This window comes from Crocodylus siamensis, chromosome 2 (assembly GCF_052110815.1).
Source record: "Crocodylus siamensis isolate JL-2025a chromosome 2, ASM5211081v1, whole genome shotgun sequence".
Classification (NCBI taxonomy): domain Eukaryota; kingdom Metazoa; phylum Chordata; order Crocodylia; family Crocodylidae; genus Crocodylus; species Crocodylus siamensis.
In genome coordinates, this window is record NC_143396.1 from 125,862,020 (window position 1) to 125,881,931 (window position 19,912).

General features: G+C 40.7%; 1 protein-coding gene across 8 annotated transcripts in view; it reads left to right on the plus strand.

Annotated features, from left to right (window-relative positions):
• Positions 1-19,912, plus strand: part of TBCK (TBC1 domain containing kinase) — a 181,428-nt gene that overhangs the window by 67,047 nt on the left and 94,469 nt on the right. For all 8 annotated transcript variants that reach the window (XR_016440822.1, XM_090036751.1, XM_090036745.1 and 5 more), the window contains 2 exons: positions 3,310-3,393; positions 8,718-8,803. Coding sequence is in view for 7 of the 8 variants with exons in the window: in XM_090036751.1 (XP_089892877.1) it covers positions 3,310-3,393; positions 8,718-8,803 (170 nt within the window). In the remaining variant the exon portion in view is untranslated. The remainder of the gene's footprint in view (positions 1-3,309; positions 3,394-8,717; positions 8,804-19,912) is intronic.

Here is a 19,912-nt window from a genome sequence, read left to right on the forward strand (position 1 = left end):
ATACGTGTATAACTTATTATGTATGTGTGCACACATGTGCAAATAAGCAATAGGTGGAGTTTTAGTGACGTAACGTCAAAGGAACTTTGAAGCCGGAGGGTATATTTACATAGGCAGTTAGGAAGAAATAAAATCTGGTACAGCTTACACTGGAGTCTTTCTCCTGGGCATAGTATTTACATGTGCACCCAAGACCACAGCACACTGAGCCAGGTGGATCCAAGGGGTGAGCTCCGGGCTCTGGTTAGCAGCATCAGGAAGCAGAGGTGCTGGCTAGACCATAAGGGTGCTACAGTGTGGGACTAGCCAACAGGCAGCCCCTGCACCATAGCACCCTTATGCCTCAACCAGCCCCATTCACCATCTGCATGTGCATTGCGGTAGCATAAATTACTCTGCCATAGGATAGTACTTGTCCCAGACAGTATTATTCTGTGGCGGAATTAATTAATTATTGCATCCTAATATAGGCGCATGTGTAGATGGTGGCTCTTTACTGCAGAGCTAATTAGTTGCACCCACTGTTACCATCATTTCCAACAAACAGCACCAAGTTCTTAATGGCAAATACTAAAAATTTCACTGTGTTGAAATTTTGGGGAGGAAGCTTTATAGTCGTCTTTGGCAGCAAAGTGGTAGAATCTGCTTCTGGGTATAATACTTTATTCAAACTACTAGTAGCCTTTTCATTACTATCTACATCTGCTCTTGTATGAAGATACTGAGTAGTTGGTAAAAAAGTTCTTTGCAAGCTTCCGAGCACAAGCACCCTTCTTCAGGCATTGAGAGACTCTGCTGTTCTGAGATCTCCAAGGTAGGAAAGAAGCTAAAAGCGTGACTCCTCGTGGCCACATTTTTGGTAAAATTGAGTTGATTCGTCTTGTTTCCTGTGTCTTTGTTAGCTTGCCTTTAGAAGTGGTTTTCATGTGTGCTGGCACTGAATTCTTAGAATTAGACAGAGCTTCAATATTCTGATTAGTTTTTATTAGCACTTTTGTTCTAGCCATAAGTAGGATGCGAGTACGGGATTAGGCTTTTCATGGTTGTGACTCCCATTGGACACATTAAGTCTTAGAGCTTTTGCATAAAATCAGTGTGTTGTGACTTTTTGTAGACTTTCCTAATTTTTTATTAATATCACTGTGTATATTATGTTTGGGGGGGGGGCGTTGTTTTGTTTTATTTGCATGTCTTTAAAAATACTGGTAAAGGAACTTGTATTCCAAAGTAAGAGACTTCATTTACATGAACTGTAACATTCAATATTTTCTCACTATAAATTTATATTTTTGCCTATCACTTTATTTTTGGTGTTTTGTAACACACAAGATCTGGTGGAATTGATGACAGTTCTGCTACAGTGGCTTTTATTTCCTTAGAAAGATGTTATCCAAACTCCATCTGTGAATGCTTTGGTTTCCATTCCTTAACCACTTCCATTCAATGTGTAAGTGAGGTGCTTGTGATAGACAGATGAGAAAAATATTTGGGCTATCAAAATGTTAATGCTACTCTGGATTTTAGGTCCTCAGATGAAGTGAAAGCTGGGTAGCTTAATCTGAATCCTAATAACATAGGTCTCTTGAAAGGAAGTCTTGACTTTATGGGGACCGTGACTACATTGTCTGCTGACTTGGTGTTATTTACTAGGCCTGTGTGAAGTAGCAATTACTTGTTTCGGATTCGGCCAATTCAGAGGGACAGTGATTTAATTTGGAGATTCAAATCACCGTTCTGATTTTGATTTGGCCAAATCAGATCCAAAGATTCAGTGCCGCTTCAGAGATCTGGCCATAGACTAAACAGACAGCAGTCATTGCCACACTGGACTCGGTTGCCTCCAGCTGGTAAGCCTGTGTTGGGTGGGGGGAAGGAAAGGGGCATGGGGAGGGAGAGATTTTGGCTGGGGCAAGCTGCCCAGCCAGGGTGGCAGGGGTAGGGGTGTGGGATGTGGGCACAGCAGCACTCAGACCTGGGGCTATGCCCTGTTGCCGCTTGCCCCCTTCCGCCCGGAGCAGGTTGTGCCTACATTATTCATCCCATGCCCCACTGCCCTGGCTGGGCAGCTTGTCCCAGCCACAATCCCTCCTTCCCCCACACTCTTTCCCTCCTCCCACCACAACAGACTTACCAGCTGGAGGCAGCTGTGTCCAGCGCGGTGAGGACTGCTGCCTGTTTAGTCTATGGCCGGATCTCCAAAGTGGCACCAAATCTTTTCCAAATCAGTTCAGACCTTTTATTTGGTTTCCTGATTCAATTTGGATTCAGAGATTCAGTCACCGAATCGGGGCAGATCTCCTCCGAATCTAATCACCTGCCAAAGCCTCACACAGCCCTGTTGTTTACACTTTGTCTTGTGGTTCGTAGTCTTAATGTGTTTATTGGACTAATGCTACTCTGGATTCTTCCATGACAGTTGTTGTATTTATTTGCATATTCTGCTTGTCTGGAAGTTATGAGCTTCCCTGACGCAGACATTGCAACATTTATTTGTACTTGGGCATTTCTTTGCATATTGACCAAAGAAATAAATTGGAAACAATTTTTGATGGTGCACAGTAAAAATAATAAAATAGTAGTAGTAAAAAGAGATTTGTTTTATCCTAGAAATGTTTGGGTCCACAGCTACCATTTAAAAAGAAAATGAACAAACCACATATGATGCATTAGTCACATAATGTACTGCTCTGTTGGAAGGTGCTCAGATAATACAATGCTGAGGGTGGAATAAGAATCTTAGAAGAGAGTGACTAGCAAAGTCTACCTAGAAAAGACAGAAAAAAGGGGGTTAAAAGAAAGTGGAAACTAAATTACAGCTGTTAAGTGACTTGCCTAGACTTAGGCAAAAAAGCTGTAGCAGAGCAGGGAATCAAACTAATCTCTTGAGCCCAAAATTGTCCTTCCCCTCTGAAGAATTCTTCCCACAGAAGGTCACTTCCAGTTGAAACAAGCAAATTTTAGGTGGACAGAATGTGACCGCCCATGTTTAGACAATGCCTCTGGCATAAAGGGCCATACAACTTCTAGTCATTCTGAAGTGCCACATTCATTTTCTGCAGCTCAAAAATTAATATGTAAAGAATTGCATTGCTTGATTTGTTCATTGGATAATTGGTGCAAGCCAGATTTTTTTCTGAGTAACTTTTTAAAACATTTTAAAGGAGAAATGCTCATTTTGTGTATATTGTGTACAGTTGCCCTGTAGAGTGTGAATATATATATTTTAAAGTAATAAGTATTTTCCAGTGTACAGATGCTTCTTTCTTTCCATCAAGTTTTATTGAATTTTTTTTCCTAATTTTCATTTAGCTCTGGCCTATGCCTGCATGTCAGCTTTTATTCCCAAGTACCTGTATAACTTTTTTTTGAAGGATAACTCTCATGTTATTCAAGGTAAGGTCATAAGGTAAAATTTAACTCTTTATGAATTTGGGTTTTTAATGTTGCATGTTCATATTAACTGTTTGGTGGGGTTTCTTCTGTTTGGGTCTCTCTTTCTCTTAAGTAGCTTTTATAACTGTCACAAATGTATAATCAAACTTTCATTGTTATAGGAAGTAACCTATTTGAAATCTATAAATGGTTATCACAGGAGCAGGGCAGTAAACAAGGGCCCACTGGTAAAAACAGGTAAGGATGTGTGTGAAGAAACCCCTTGCTGTTATTCAACAGCTGAAGTAGAAACCAGTCAATTAAATGAAATCGGGATCTTGAAAAGGAATCTGTCCTTGCTTGGAGGGATCTCGCCATGCAGCAATACAAAGCCATCCTATTATAAATAGCTATTCTGCTACAGAGGAGAATGCAAGAGAAATGACTAACTAGAGAGTATTTGGAGACTACAGATACTCTTATATCTGGAGAGTCAAGAAATCTCAGGGTAGCTCCTTTACAGGAAAAAAGACTTCAACTGAGTAGAAAACAATCCTTAAAGTTCCATAAGGAGACTGTGAGACTGTAGAGAGCTGGGGAAAGGTTGATATGAGGAGAGGTGAAAAACATTTGGAGTTTTGGAAAGGAAATGGATAAGAAGATGTATGAATAAGAGCTATAAAATGAATGTTGTGAAAAAGCTGTTGGGAGATCCCTTTTGTACTGTCCTACAATACAAAAGTGGGAAGTTGCTTGATAAAGCTAAAAGCACTAAACTTTAAAAGAAGAAAAGAAATTGATCTAATATGAAATAAATAATTTATCTGTGGAATTAACTTGTAAGTTGTGAGAGAGGTAGTTAGCCATGTTAATCTGAAAACAAACACAAGGTAGAGTACATTTGCACCTTATAGACTAAATCAGAGATGTGTAAACTTTCATAAGCAGTAGCTTACTTCATAAGATAATATGAAAATCCCTTAATACAGTAATTCATAATCAGTGTACCACAGTACCCTGGAGTTCCTTTCAAGAGTGCTGCACTGTGTGACGCAGTGTTAGCACTGTTAAGTGTGCAAATGTGATTCACAAGCTAAGCACAGAGTTTTCAAATAGAAATCCATAGTTGTGGTGTTTCTGAGTTCTTTGCAATAGAAAAACTGCTCTTTTTTTTTTTTTTTTGCACTCAAAAACAATAAGGGGGTGGGGAGTTGATACTAAAACTTGGCATTTTCCTAGGTGTCCCTGAGCTTAAAAAGTCTGAGAACCATTGCCTTAATAGCATCTGATGATGTCATTACTTATCAAAGCTTACATGTCTCTGATTTAGTCTCCTATTCTGTAAGGCGAATTGTTTGGTATTTTTTTTCAAAGTGTAGATGCTTCTGTGTAAGAATATAATCGATTGCTAGCTAATATACAATAAGAATAACTACAGCTCATGTGTCCAAAGTATAAAACAATGATCAATTGCTGTTGGGTTTGTGATATGGTATGATACTTTCGCAAAACTAAATACATGGTTAAGTCTTCACTGCTTTTTCTGCAGCACCCTATATTGAATCCTGGTTTGGAGATGCAGGATTAGGTGCACCATCGGTGTATTCTGACTTCCATCTTATTTCAAAGTTTGTAGTATGTAGGTTTGTAAGATCTTTATAAATATTAACAATTTCAAAAGAAGGCTTTGTGGCAATTTTCTTTAGTTTGTTGCAGTGAGGTTTTCTTAGGGAGAAATACAGTAGACTGTACTGTGTCTGAGGTAAGGTTCAAGAATCTCACCCATCATGGAGTAACACCATTCAAATCACAGAAAAGGTCAGTCGCTGGTGAGGCACACCTACGCAGTCAAAGCACTGGTCATACCAGGCTTATCTAAATGTCTTTCCCCATATAAAGAAAGATATAAGAACAATTAAGAATTTATAGAATATCAAATTATGCAAAAGAATAATTCAGAATACCATTCCAGCTCACAGTGGCTGGCTGGACCTAAATCTTGTAGATTGTCTCTTCAGTAGACAATTAATCATGTAATCCCACATAGTAATTATATTTTGAGTCTGGCTAGTTAAATAAAAGTGATGTTTAACAAAGTCTGATGGATCTGCACCTGAACACCATCAGCACAAATTTTCAGTTTAAAAGAAAATATACTTTCAGGAAACTAATGATGAAAATGGATTCACGAGCACACTGCTGAATGTATGCGATCACTGCTTTTAGGCACCTTTCCTATTGCTGCTGGATATTTTAAGAATTAAAATATGTCAGAATCGTATGTGGGGAAAGCTAAAGTAACCCAGGCTAGCCCCACTGGCCTCTGGATAAAACATGCAAGCAGTGCCCTATGTCATTTCCATATCTATTTAATTTCAGAGACTGAAGGTTTGTTTCCACTGCAGCATTGGCTCAAAGCACACCTTGACTTGTGACCTTACCCTGACAGCCATTTACAACCACACATCTTGACCTCTAGTTAGCGTAGTGTCTTAGAGTCAGCGTTCCCCATATACTATATGTGGGGAATGGTAGGCAGTCCCTGAATCTTGCTATGTTGACATTAACTTCAGAGTGGAGGAGGTAAAACTCAGGCATTGATGTCTGAGCAGATTTTCACTGCTTAAAATGCTGGATAATTTAACTGGGGATGTAAAAAGTGCTGTATTTACTGCGGTGTAGCTAGGAGAGTTCACTACGTATACCTCTGCCTTATCTGATTTAACTCACAGTAGAACTTAAATTTTCTCCTCAATTGTGTGTGCGCATAGTTATCCTGCTGTAAAATTGCACTACTTTTTTTTTTTTTTTTAAGAACAGCATATAGGACTGGTCCTCTCATTCAAGCAAAGTAATCGCTAGGAGTGTGCAAAGTGGGCCGTATTCGATTTGGATTTCAGTCTACGAATTCAGGGGACAGTGATTTGATTTGCTGATTCAGATCAGTGTCCTGATTCGGTTCAGCCAAATCTGAATCAGAAGATTCTATTTTGATTTGGAGAATCAGCGATATGGACATAGACACAGCTTTATATGCTTTTTCTACATACCTCGAGGTACCAGGCACAGATCGTGAGCACTGAGATGGTGAGGCGGATGGAGCATCCCGCAGGAACATGTCTCCCCCCCCCCCCCCCCCATGTGCTTTGCGGTGGATCCCCCCACGCCCCCACAGCTCAGCGATTTAGCCACGGGGGGACCCTGGTTACCCACCCAGTTGCCAAGCCAGGGGGTAGATCTTCTGGGTCTGCTGCCAAGTGTGCTGGGGACCCCCTTGCCCCCCCCATGCTCCTGTGGGATGCTCCATCTGCCCCACCATCTTAGCGTTAACAAGCCACCTGGTACCTTAAGGTATGTAGAAAAAAATATATAAAGCTGTGTCCATGTCCAAATTGTCAAATCTCTCCAAATCGAATTGGAGGATCCCGATTCGATTCGGAGAGATTAATGGGACTCCTGATTCAATTCAGATTTGGTGATTTGGCCACTGAATCGGGCTGAATGTCCTCTGAATCGAATCTGTGACCGAAGCTTCGCACAGCCCTAGTAATCACTCATTTTGCTAGGCAAATTCAAATGGTCTTCACTGAAATTTAGATAATGAGGCCAAGAACTTGTCTACAATTGAAAAGCCAATCTGGATTAAAAGCAGGCATAAATTTTAAAGTGCTATAGCTATTCCTGAACAATTCCTTGTGTGTGAATACATTCTTTCTCTGAAATAAATGTTTATAGCTAGAGGTATTACGGAAGATTTAATACTGGCTGAATGATTCCATATACAGGTAAATCCTAAAGTAGCAGTGAAGGAAGGCCCTAATTAAGGAAGGGGCACTTTCAAGGTTTTGTAACATGTTGGAACTACATTAGCCATTCACTTACGAAGCCAGTGTTCAAGGCTCCACTGATCTGTTGGGAGTAAGAAGCTGAGGCTAAGCAACTGGGACAAGGGTAGGCTCTACTGGGCAACAGGAATTGTTGGTTTGGGATGTGTGAGCTTTGACAGAGGGATGAGGGGAAAGAGACGTAACCAGTCATGAAACCACAGGAGAAATGCCTCTTGGTCCTGATTCTAAGGAATCATATGAAAGTATAGGGGACAAGGGAATGGGAGAGTGGTAATATAAAGCACTTGAGGGCTGCATGCCTCATTCTGCCCATTCTCAAGTTAAAAATGAATTGTGGTGAAGGCAGTTATGTTAAACTGTCCCTTTCAGGCTGATGTGTGAAAGTGGAGACATATTATTGCAGAAGAGATAAGAGAGCATTATTTTCTTCTCCTCCAAGGGGACAATAAAGAATACAGATGATAAAAACGTTAATACTTAAATTAGCAGTATAGTATAAATAAGTTATCTTTGTAGCAGATACTTTTGGGCTTGTGATATCTTTGGATTTCTTCAGTACAAGTAATTTTCTAGAACAAGTTTCTTTCAGTAATTTACAGCTTAACTGTATGTCAAAAGCCTATTTCACATGAAATATTTCAACTTTGTGTAGTTTTTTTTTGCAAATGAGGTATAGATCATTCCATTTAGTTTTGTTGCTGTAGAGTGTGGGGAAAAAAAAAAGTACAGGAAACCTTTAATTTTGGAGACTATAGAAGTTGGAAGTTGCTAATGAAGATGCAAAATAAGAACTATGAGCAAGCAAAGGAAGAAAATGCCAATTTTGTTTTGTAATGTACTTAAATGCTAAAAGGTAATTTAATAAGGAGACATTCTTCGTATAAAGCAATGGTTCTCAGCCTTCTTGGATCCAAGCCTCCACTCTAACTTTTCTGAATTTAGTAGTCCCTAATTGAGAACCACTGTTAGGTTGCCTCAGCTTACTTCACTGGTTTTCAACTACTGTGCTGTGGCCACAACCTGATAAAACAGTCCTCTTGGAAACAGGGGCGTATGGGATAGGTCCACTTAGTAGCAGCCCGGTGATTTATCTGTGTTTGTGCTGGCTGCTGCCATTGCCACTAACTGGACCTATCCCACACCCCTCTGTTTCCAGGAGAAGCAATGCAGGGCTGAACCAAGTACTCTTGCCTGCATTAGGTTTCTCAGATAAACCTAATACAGGCAAGAGCATCTGCTGCAGCTGCTTCCTAGTTGGGCCCTTTATAATGTGGGTGGAGCAGTTTCACCTGGTTGTGGTTTCAGGTGTGCCAGTGCTGTGACACACTTGAAAGGGGGTTACAGCACCCTCATTGAGAACCACTGCTGTAAAGAATAGGGCATGCTTTGGAATCTGTATTCACGCCCTGTATCTACTCATTGTTTAACAGCATGGAGCTGCAGTGGTGTTGGGGGTTCTTGGTCTGGCAATGATCTGAAACATTTGTTTCATTTCAGAGTACCTGACAGTGTTTTCCCAGATGATTGCGTTCCATGACCCAGAGCTGAGTAACCATCTCAATGAAATTGGCTTCATTCCAGATGTAAGTGCTGAGGTTTCTTGTTTAACAAAAAAAAAAGACAAGTGAGGACAACTCTGGGGTGGGGGTGTTTCTAAACTGCCCCAAGTGCAGTTGAAGTAGTCTATGAAAGAAGATCTTTCTCTAGCCCCAGTTGCTTTTTCCCAAAAGCTTCTTGAGGAAATGGCAAAATCTTGTTTCAAAGGCAGTATCTTTAAAACAATTTTTTTTCATGGCCTGGAAGATGTAAATAAGTGTTTATATGTCAGTTAGAGGATGTGTATGAGGATATGTAGTAGAATTTGCAAATTAAATTTAGTTTTTGCTGTCATGTTCGAGATATCCACAAAAAAAACCCTTAGAAGAAATTAAACTCATAACAGAGTGACAATTTCATTTTTGTACTAGAAGCAGAATGCAACATTTGTACAAGTTAATTAAATGCAAACTTTGTGGCTGGTGTCTGCGTGTGTATCATTACAAAAATAATAATAATGTACTGTGAGATCTCATAAATGATTTGGTAGTGGTATGTCAGTGAATATACTGACTCAAATGTCTGCTCAAGAAACACTATTCAGCTTGGGGGAGGTAGACTCTAGGAAAATATAGGAAAGCATGCACTGCACACAAGGGAGTTTCCAGCTGGAATAGTAAGGACAAAAAACCAAACTACTTTTCAGGAACAGTCAACAGGGTATGAAATAGCTTGTATAATGTGATGGCTGCAAAAGCCTACCTGGATCATTGAGTAGTCTCTTGCTTTCTTCCACCCCTGTGCTTCTCTAAGGGAGAGCTTATGTTGAAAAACAAAATTTAAGAGTTCTTGATGATGTTATAACACCTTGTTGTAGCTACTGCTGGATTTAATTTAGCCTTCTCCCCTCTGTCAGAACAGCTACATTGTTTTGATTTGTCCAAAGAACTGAAGTGGTATTTCCATGAAATGTGTCCACAGAATTTGGTTTCAAATAAATTTACAGTTTACAGACAAGTGGCAATTTTAACTAACATCTGGTAAGGATGGTATTAGTGAAGCATTGTTAAATAATTGGGGCAACACTATTTTATACTGTTTGGCAGATTTATAAAGTATGTCATTTTAAAAATATGTAGTAAGCTTTGGAACTATAAACAATAAAAAAATGGAGAGAAAATCTCCAGAATAAGGTGCAAGTGTAGATTTTTTTTAAACATTTTTTAACCAAAGAATATTCCTCTGAGCATTAAAGTCAAATCAACACTTTTTTGCAGAAACTCTCTGTTTTTAAAGAACCAGGTTAACAAAATTGACGCACCACATGCAACTTACTTTTAAACTTGTGTATTATGGAATCAGATTGGTATTTGCATCCTAGAGTATAGGTTCTTATGTTATGCTGTTGAATGAATATTTTGGCAGGAAACCATTCCCTTGCTCACTGCTGAAGCCTCATTCCCCCCTCGCCCATTGCCTCTCATCACAACAGACTTACCAGCCAGAGCTGGCTGGTCTCCATGCTACCAGGCTGTGCTTCTGGCCGCCTGAATGCTGTGCTGCAGCTGCATGCATGCATGGGGCATTTATCAGTGACATTATTGGACACATTAGCCTAAAAAAGCAGATAGCCAACACTGTCAATTTTCCTTATATCAGTGCTGATCTGATATGGGACCGTTGTATCAATGCACCTCTACTTTTTATGAATGATTCAAATTCATACAGGACAGTGACATTTATATTGCCTGCTATTTTCAGCTAAATTACAGAGCTTATACACTGGTGAGTAGAATTTACTCTGTTAGAAAGAAACCTTTACAGAGCTATATATATCACTTGATACCACCATCAGAAGAGAAAAATAATTCCATTCACTTGTTTGAAGCCTGAACTGTCTGAGCTTGTATAGGCAAATTATGCAGGAAGTTGGAAAGGATAAATGCAAGCTTCCAACGTGGTCCCAATCCACAGAGCTGCATCCTGGCCATGGAAGCACACTGTCCCCCTAATTTAGCCTCTGATTTTAAATAATTCCAGACCATTTGCCCAGGATAAGAGTACCATCAAATAGATATAGAGGTGCATCTCTCTTGTCCTTTTATTTGTTTGTTAGTCCTCCTTCGTCAGTTGCTACCCACATTAACTGCCATGAAACCACCGAAAAGATCCATCCTTGGTGCTGCTAAGCTGGTGACTTGCACTCCAGGTTTGTGCTGCCCTGGTCTATTGCAGACCCTTGGCATTAAGACACATGTTAACATTTAACATTGTCTGTTTTGACATTATTTGTCTTGCAGTCCTTGGTGAGATCTCAGACTAGTATAAAAACTCCACTGTGTTTAGGCACTGAACAGCCCATAGACAAATACGGTCCTTGCCATAAAGAGTTATAGTCTAGGAAAGGGGACAATTGAAGGGAGTGGAGGAGATTTAGACTCAAAATGGTTACAAATTACTGTATATGAATATACACTTCTGCATTTTATAAATCTGTCAGGGATACCCAACCGCTCCAAAGCTTAACCCAGCCTCCTAAAAGAAAAATCATCCTTGCCAAATCATTTTAAATCTCCCCCTTTTCTGTCTGTCTTGTATATTAGTAATAAGGAGAGGTGTGTGTTTACCTGCAGTAGGGGAGGATCTATTAAGATGAAGACTATGCACTTCAGTAATGAGATCTGAACCAGTTTCGTGCCCGAGTACTAATCATGTCTAAGTAAACCCTGATTAATCTTTCATCATTGAGTTGCAGTCTCCTGCTTCAGGAAAAATTGTGTTTCCTGTCACCTTTCCATTTGCTCTGGGTCATGTAACTCTCAGTATTGAATACTGATGAAGCTTTGAGTAGTTGTGGATATTGTTAGCTGCCTTAGTGCCTGGATAAACATATTGCTGTGCCTATGTGATTTACATGTAAATAGAGATATATGTAAGGGGGCTGTTTTGTTATTTCATGGCATGAATCTATGTAATGGCTTACAGCATTTGTCTTGTATTTTATATAAATAATTCTTATACCAAAACCAGGCCACTTTAAAGTGGAGGAAAATAAAGTGAGCCACATCCCTAGAAGGGAAACTATCCATAAATTATTCTGAGTAGCTTTCAACTGCAAATTATGGAAGCTAAATGTAGTTGTCACCTCCCAGTGGTTAACCAGGTGATAAAGTCTGGTTGCAGTTACTTAATGTCTTCTCAGCAGAGTTGCTGTTACAGTTAGACAATTTAGATTGAATTCAGTGATATGTGGGAAATTTGTTTAATAAAGGATTTGTCTAATAAGGTATTAAAAAGCTTTTTTTTAATTTGTCGTTTTTGTTCTTTTGGCTTTTTTGTTTTTTCTGGTTTGTTTGGGTTTTTGTTGTTAAATCCCTTGTGTGTAAATCATTCTTGGTAGCCAGAAATTGTCCTTACTGAAAATCTTCCACTGTGCATGCATACATGTGTTACACTTTCCGATAGGATTGTTTATCCATAATTGTTTTTCTGCTGCTATTCTTTTTGTAGGAAAACATTTGATTGATTTCAGGCATAGGACAGGAGAGGTAGGATTACGTATAAAAATTTAAGCCTGTTTTTCCTGCTCACTGACACTCAGTTCCCCTTAATTTCTCAGCATGTGAATAGTTTCTTTAATTTCCGTAAATCTAGTAAAGTGCTGACAGCTTGCATATGTGCATAAATGTTTGAAGGATCAGAACCTTAGATACCAGTATCCTGATAAAATGCTGAACTAGAAAGCGTAAGATGCAAAGCTTCTCTTTGGTTAATGTGCTATGTAAGTTTGGGTAAGTATCATTTATCATTTTGCGCTTCATTTTCCATATTGCCTTAATAAGTAAGGCCCAATAATGTAACTAAGGTGGGGCAACCAAGGTGACAGCCCCATGGCACTGGCTTAGCAGGAGCTGGAAAAATACCATGGCTGGCTGTTGGCTGTCTGCAGCTCCAACACTGGCATCCAGGAGCCCTCATTGTGCAGTGTACCTCTGCTCCAGGTGCCAGACTACTCTCTTACCCTTTTGGAAAGGCCTACAGTTTTAGCAAGGTTCAGAAAGGAGCTGGATGTTCTTAATGATACCTTGAACACACAGAGTTATTGTAATTAAATATACCACTAATTCTGACAGAGTTATTAAATCTCATGACTCAGCTTTACGATAAAATATGTTGGAAGAAAGCAGATTATAGTAGAAGGCAGATTTAATTCCAGAGATATCAGTTGTAGAGTTCTTAAGACATCCTTCTGCAGCATCTGGGCTAGCCATTGTTGGGTACAGGATAATAGACTAGGCGGACTTTGCTAATCTGGTACAGCAAGAATGCTCCTATAAAAGTTGGATGTAGGAGAAGTCCATAACTTGTTGGAGCACCTAAAAGCCCTATAAAACGTGCAATGGTGACCTTGTTATTAGATCTCTAACTTTAATTGCTCAAAGAAATGTGCAGCATGTGTGGGAGGGTGGGTATAAATAAGTTTCAACTTTTTAAAGTTGAGACCTTGTTTTGATGATGATGATTATGATTACCCTGCCCTGAATTTTACCCTAAATTGCTGGCATATATGCTCAGAGGTATCTCCTGCTGAATATTTTTTATTTGACAAATTGCCAGAAAAAATAACCAGAGTAAATATTGTATTTACTTACATACCACACAGACTTTTGCCCCCATCTGTATTGGTGATATTGTCATTTATGTCTTAAGTGAGGAAGCAAATTTTTCTTCACAGGAATAGAAACAGGAATGAATGATAAGATGCAGCGTCTACTTGCTTCAGGTTGCCAGTGTGGCTGCTGTCTTTGGTGCCAGCAAGAAAAGGCAAAGCCCTGTGTTATCCCTCTCACATAGATAGCCATTTGCTAAACACTAGCTTGTGTCTGAAAGAGCAGTTGAGCTCAAAGCAAATGAGCTGCTGCACGCAGTCTGTCATACCTCAATGAGGCTTGTTGAATAGAAACAACATGTTATTTAAAGGGTGTTGGTTGTAACCATGTTGATCTAAGGACATAGGCAGACAAGGTTCTTTGGGTAAATTGGATATCTTTGATTAGCCCAACTAAATAGTTGGAAAAATCTTCTCTGCAAACTTTTGGGTGCAAACACCATTCTTCAGGCATAGGGAGAGTCTTCTGGTGTTTTGTGTTCTCCGTGGTGGAATAGAAGCCAGTATGCAAAATGTAGGTCTGTGAAAATGCAAATGCATAGCAGTGAGGATCAGAGGCCATAGGAAACAAGGAGACAATAGGTGTGAGGTGTGCGGGGGAGCATGTTAGCCTGGTGATAGAATGTAGCTGGTAAAATATAGAGAGGTTACCTGGGATTATCAGATGGCAGGCAGGTTATGATGTTCCATAAATCCAATGTCTGTTGTTTAGTCCATGATTTTGGTACCCGGTAGATTTTATGAAGTGAAGTTCATAGGCTTACTTATGAAAAGTGTTTTGTAAATTCCCTTTGAGGATTAAAACTGAGAAATTGGTTCTCTTGTAAGAAGTGTGCCCCCACAGGTAACTGGGTATTTTTGTCTTTGATAGCTTTTTGGTGTGTGTTCATTCTGGTACACAGTTGTTGTTTGGTTTCTCCTACTAAATGCTCTGGTGGAAAGGCATGAACCTATGTAACCAGGTGTTCTGCCCCTGTGTGCCAGGATTGAGTTTAAGGGTCCTGGTACCACCCTTTACTTTCTCCTGTACACCAGGATAGGATCTTAGCATGATACCACCTCCTTGTACATCTGGCACTTGGCACTCTGGGATTAAGCCCTGAAGTTTGGTGCTGCCCCCACCTAGTCCTGTGCACTGGGATAGGGAGCAGATCCATCACTTGAATCCCAGGGTTCCCATGGGTCTGGAGATTTTCCAGCAGGGGAGCTGTGCCATTATACCCCCACTGCCGAATTTCCGGACATGTAGGGAGTCCCATGGGCCAAGTGACATGGCTGCTGGCTGGAGGTTGAGCACCCCTGGTGTAGATGATGCTAATTTACTTCACAAAAAGTTTTGACATCTTGTTAGTGAAAAGAGCTATAAAAGTGCTAGATACTATTATATGGAATTCTCAGTAGTAGAATGTTGTTTATCGGCATCTACAGAAGAAGCTTTCAGATACCAACCTGTTATTTCTTATTTAATTAAATCCAACAAGTGATCTTGAAAGACCCAATAGTCTCTGCACAATTCACGAATAAATGTTTGCATCTATATTCCATTTAACATCATCTAAGAGAGAGAAATCAGTCAGACAGAAGATGCTAAACTTAAGGGGAATGTTTTTAAACTTTAACCAATTTTCTTTTGTAAAATTTCAGGTCTGTTCAGTGAATAACTGCTGTTATGGCTATATTCTTCACGGACAAACTGTTGAATCCTTGTTTTTAAGTACAAAATTCAACCCCACTCCACATGTACTATGTAGCAATAATTTTTTAGGCTGTGCGAAGCTTTGGGTGCTGATTTGATTTGGAGGAAATTTGACCTAATTCAGTGGCTGACTCTATGAATCTGAATCGAATTGGGGGACGAATTAAAAGGTCCAAATTGATTCAAAGCTCTCTGAATGGATTTGGAAAAGATTCAAAGAGCTTTGGCGATTCAGGCAGTCCCCGCCCACTGCAGCAGGGAGCTGGAGCTGGACCCAGACTCCATGCTGGTAAGTAGGGAGTGGAGGAAGGGAGGCTGGAGATGGGGAGAGGGGACCATGCCAGGTCCCATGTCCTGCCTGCTCTCCCAGCCCCCCCCCCCCCCCCCCCCATGGCTGCCCCACCTGCCCCAGCTCCTGGCCCTTTAAAAAAAGCCCCCACTCACCAGGTGCTGCCAGGCTGGGGGGTGATCCCTACTGCCTCACCCACCCTAGCTCCTGGACCTTAAGAAAAAAGAAAAGAAAAGAAACCCCACACTCACCAGCTGCTGCAGTGGCCTCAGGGATTCTGGGGGCTTGTGGAAGAGCTCCCCGTGCAGCAGGGGGCAGTGGGAACTCCCGCCCGCCAGAAACCAGTGATTCCAGGGCTGAGGTTTGTTTTTTTTTTTTTAAAGGGCCAGGAGCTGGGGCAGGCTGGGCAGCCATGGGGGCTTGGACAGTGGGCAGGGGCTCATGGCAGAGCCCCCCACATGGCATGAAGCAGTGGGGATCGGCTCCTGCCAGGCAGGAGCTGGTGAGTGGGCCTTTTTTTTTGCTTTTTTTTTTTTTTTCCCCAAAGAGCTGGGGCCAAGCGGGGCTGGGAGAGGAGGAAGGGGGTGGAGCCTGTGTGATTTGGAGATTCGGCTGATTCAGCAGCAGCCACATCTCCAGATCAGATTTGGCTGAATCAATTTGGGAAAGCGATTCAAATCGCCAAATTGAATCACTGTCCCCCAAATCGGCCAAATCCAAATCTGAAGTGAATACTAGCCACTTCGTGCAGGCCTAATAATTATAAGATTGCTGACAGTATCAAGGCATTTCCTAGAGAAAATGTCCTTGAAGAGTTACTTTGAAATTGTGTATTTTGATTAATCAATTCTTATCACTTTTCACATGGAAACTTTTTTTCATCCAGAAAATCTTATGAAAGTAAAAATGTTGCGTTCATGAAGTGCTTTGTAAACTTTCTATGAAAGATTGAGCAACAATCATTCTGAAAGAAAGATACAGGTGTGAAGGGAGCCCATTAGGACCCTTGTCTCCAGTGGGTTGGAAGGCTAACAGGAAATGTTTGAAAATCACTGGTGTAAAAGTACTTGCAGTCTTAGAATAGTAATTCTAGCCTGTGGTTGCTAGGGGGCAGTATTTACTAAATATTTAAGGTATCCTAGTTCAATAAGTAAATTTGGCATCTTATTTCGAATTCATGTTTGTGAGGCAAATACTTTAAACCAGGTATATACAACTCTTTTCCTTTATCTTCATTTTTCACTTTTCATCTGCTACACTGGAATAATGAAAAGAAATGGCAGAAGTGAACAATGCAATAATGCTTCTTATTTTCAATAAATCAGCTGAAGATGAGTAATTATATCCTATTTAGACTTACTTAGGTCCCTTCCTGTTCTAGAAAACGACAAGGAAAACTTTTCCTTCAACTCCTATAATTTTCCTGATGCCTACCTGATACTTTAATATTATTTAATGTTTTTATACTGGCTTTTAATCAAGTTAAATAAGTGTTTTGTAGCTAGCTCCATGTCTTGGAGATCATATTGTTTTTAACTATTTGACATTCTTCAGTTTATTTGCATTTTTCAGCATGCCGAATCATTTCAAATGTTTTTTCTTGTGTGTGTATTTTCATAGTTTCATAGTTTCTAGGGTCGGAAGGGACCTGAACAGATCATCTAGTCCGACCCCCTGCCATGGCAGGAAAGAGTACTGGGGTCAAACGACCCCAGCAAGGTGTTCATCTAACCTCCTTCAAAAAATGCATCTACAAAATAGATGTAGATACCCATGCTTGCGCATGTGTGTATGATCATGTATAAAGTCTACTCTGCTTAATAGTGTATTTAAAAAAAATCAAACCATAGGCAGATCAGAACTTCTAAGATGATTTACAAACTAGTTTCCCTCTGAAAATTACCTTAGCTAAGAAGGAATCTCAAAGCAAAGAGAAAACTTTCTTCTCCGGTGAATGTGAAGCAGATCCTTTGAATGTGAGTAAATGGTTCCAAAAACGTCAATGCATAAACACTACCAAAGTTCTTACTAACAGTAGTGGGAACCATCAAGCTGTGTATTGAATACCTTACAAAATACACTTATGGACGTTTACTTGTATGGTTATATCATGATAATAGTAATAAAGTTGTTTTTTATTATTGTTTTAACCAGGAGAAATTGAACCTTTTGGATATAGCTGGTGTCCAGATATTTAAAAAAATACTGACAAGTTCTGTCACCTCAACTTCTTCTATTACTGTTACACAATCTAAATATATATAAAGAGGATTAAATGTGTACTAAATAGAAAAACCACCATGAAAGCAATATTAAGATTGCACATTACTCACTACAAATAAGGACATGAAAAGTAGAAGTGTAACAGCAATATAAAACTGGGCCTTTTATGACCTAAAGTATAATATTAACTTTTAGTTTTAACAAAAAAAGAACACCACAAAAAGTAAACTACATCATGTATGCTGTGTAGATTAAGCTAAATTTAATAATAGAACATCAGCTCCTGCATTCCTGACTTGGACTGACTTTCTATGCAACTCTAACTTTTTATGAGCATAAGGGTTTTTTGCCTTTTAATATTTATAAATAGTTTGTTCTTAAAATTAAAAAGCCCTTAAAGTGGCATAATGTCTTAGCTGACATAGAGGATGAAAAGTTTTTAAATTCTTTTAATATTTATAGTGACATAAATGCTTACAGTTTATTTGGAAGCCTTCCTAAGACTAAGGCAGAGAGAGTCCTTCAGACAGTGCCGCATATGCATATTCTAGAAGAATTTTCCCAAGCTTTTGCTCTTAATAGAAAAAAATACCCAGAACCTTGGGTACAAGCACTTGAATGCTTAAGGCCCCAAAGAGGGGAGAGCTTATAGTGCTGACGCTGCATCCTGAAGCGGGCCTTATGCACACATCTCAGCATGCTCTTCCAAATCCTTTTGTCTGCCTGGCAACAGATGGCAGCAGTGCATAGGGAAGCCCTGATTGGCTGCCCCAGACTGTCCATAGTCAGCCTGTGTTCCCCTGCTGCAAAATGTGTCAATTGTGAAGGGGACATGTTTTGCTGCCTGCTAGAGCAGCAGAGTCCAGCAAGTGACACACTTGGGGCTCAGACAGTAAAGAAGCTCTTCCTTATGTCCAGCCTGAAACAGGCATGAAGGAGTTTGTAACCACTTGAACTTGTCATCCCCTGGGGTGCTCTGGTGAACAAACGTTCCCCCAGATCCTGGTGAGCACCCCTGTTAAACTTATAGGCAGCCACCAGATCACCCCTGAGCCTGCACTTTTCCAGGCTGAAGAGTCCCATGGCTCTCAGCCTCTCATTATAAGGTCCTGACCTCTGATCATGCGTGTGGCTCTCCTCTGGTTTCAAGCTTCTCTACATCCTTTTTGAACTGTGAAACCCAAAAATTGATGCAATACTCCAGTTGCAGCCTCTCCAGGGCCGAGTACAACGGGAGAATGACATACTGAGATTTGCTTATGAAGCATCTATGGATGCAAGCCAGTATTTTGGTCGGTTTACTAGCCACAGCATCACATTGAAGGCTCATGTTCATCTTGTGGTCAGTCATGACCCCCAAGTCCCTTTCATCCATAGTGCTAGCCAGCATAGCACTACCAAGCCTATACGCATGCTGCAGGTTTTTCTTCCCAAGGTGGAGAACCTTGCATTTGTCAGTGTTAAACACTAACAGGTTCTCATCCGCCCATTTCCTGAGCCTGTCAGGGTCAGCCTGGATCACCCTCCTGTCCTCAGGTGTGGATGCTTTACCCCAGAATTTGGTGTCGTCGGCAAACTTGGCCAGTCTGCTTCTGATACCAGTGTCCACATCATTAATGAAGATGTTGAATAGTGTTGGCCCAAGGACAGAGCCTTGAGGGACCCCACTGGTCACAGGGCACCACGACGATTGGTTTCTGTCAACCACCACCCTCTGGGTCTGACCACAGAGCCAATTCCCCAGCCAGCGGATCATGGTGAAGCTGAGGCTGCAGTTGGTTGGTTTTGCTAGGAGGTGACCAGATCGAAGGCTTTTTTGAAGTCAAAATATATGACATCAATCTCTTCTCCCTTGTCCAAGTGATAGGTCACCTGGTCGTAAAAGGAAGTAAGATTGGTCAAGCAAGTCCTACCGGCAACAAACCCATGCTGGCTATCCTTCAGGATGCTGCCATCAGCCAGTCTGTTAAAAATGGTTTCTTTGATAATCTTTTCTAAGACCTTCCTTGGTATAGAGCTCAGGCTGATGGGCCTGTAGTTAGCTGGATCCACTTTCCTCCCTTTTTTGAAGATAGGCACCACATTGGCCTTCTTCCAGTCTTTGGGCACTTCGCCAGAGCGCCAGGAGTTTTCAAAGATCCGTGCCAGGGGCTGAGCTATGGTGCTTGCCACCTTCTTTAGTACCCTGGGGTATAAACTGTCAGGGCTGACTTGAAGGTGTCCAGCCTCTCAAGGTGTTCCTTCAGATGGTCAGCATTCATGGAGGGTTAAGGGATCAC